This window comes from Austrofundulus limnaeus, unplaced genomic scaffold (assembly GCF_001266775.1).
Source record: "Austrofundulus limnaeus strain Quisiro unplaced genomic scaffold, Austrofundulus_limnaeus-1.0 Scaffold1065, whole genome shotgun sequence".
In the NCBI taxonomy this organism is placed as follows: domain Eukaryota; kingdom Metazoa; phylum Chordata; class Actinopteri; order Cyprinodontiformes; family Rivulidae; genus Austrofundulus; species Austrofundulus limnaeus.
In genome coordinates this window covers 37,829-38,817 of record NW_013953467.1, presented here as the reverse complement: position 1 = coordinate 38,817, position 989 = coordinate 37,829, and the positions used below count along the sequence as shown (strand labels likewise).

The window sequence follows — 989 nt, the reverse complement described above, 5'->3', positions numbered from 1 at the left end:
GTTCTGCTCCTCCATGTTCTGCTCCTCCATGTTCTGCTCCATGTTCTGCTCCTCCATGCTGTCACACAGTGGACGGGATGGGCGGGGCTTAGTCTAGTGTTCTTATTCAAGTCTATACTGTTGAAGAGTCACAATGATGTGGTTTTCTTTAAGAAACTGAGASGACRTTTTAGCTTTCAAACAWTTTCAAATCCTGTTTTCTTTTCTAGGAGCTCCTAAATCACTTGGACTCGTGTGATTTAGCGGACGATGACCTCATGCTGGATGCAGACTTCCCAGATGATTCCTCGTTGCACAGCGGTGAGTTTACAACTTTATGATGTGGCAAAAGGAATTGTTTGCAGAACCATGTAATTATGTTGCCTGCATAAAGTTTTCTAAAATTGCTTAAATCAAACCTGTTTTTTCTGTTTATAACTTATTTTTAACATATAATAGAAAAGGTTTTAGTATAATAAGGAGTTTTCTTAAGAAACTCTCTTGTCATTATCAGTTTGAAGCCTTTATTTTTTCTTTATGTCTCATGAAAATTRATGTCAGGGAKTGAGACACAGATTTTCATGGCGAYCTTAAAGAAGCACTGGCAGCAGATTTCACATTTATTAATATTTTGTCATATTAGACTATTACAGAGGTTTGCTAATTATCCTCTTTAACCTGTTGGATGGTTCTGGTGTTCTGAATCTGACAGATGGAGACGGATTGTCCCACATGGCTCAGTGGAGACAACTCTGCTGGGAAACACACGACACCAGCAACGACAACGAYAGGTGAGGAAAAAACAGGGGYGGAGCCAGAGGGGTCCCCTCAAATGACTGACAAGTGGGTGGGGATCATTTGTGACAATAAAAGATGGGCAGTTAGAGCAAAATTAAGTCGATACATGTATCTACCAAACGGCTGTATTATGTAGGGCTGTGTATTGACAAGAATTTGGCGATACAATACGTATCATAACAGAGGGGTCACGATACGATATATCCCGATAT

At 40.1% G+C, this 989-nt stretch overlaps 1 protein-coding gene across 1 annotated transcript in view; it reads left to right on the top strand.

Moving 5' to 3' along the window:
• The window catches only part of LOC106533971 (serine-rich coiled-coil domain-containing protein 2), a gene marked incomplete in the record, with an annotated part of 44,447 nt that overhangs the window by 27,966 nt on the left and 15,492 nt on the right, over positions 1-989 (top strand). The window contains 2 exon segments of the mRNA XM_014030459.1: positions 210-300; positions 692-770. Coding sequence (XP_013885913.1) covers positions 210-300; positions 692-770 — 170 coding nt within the window.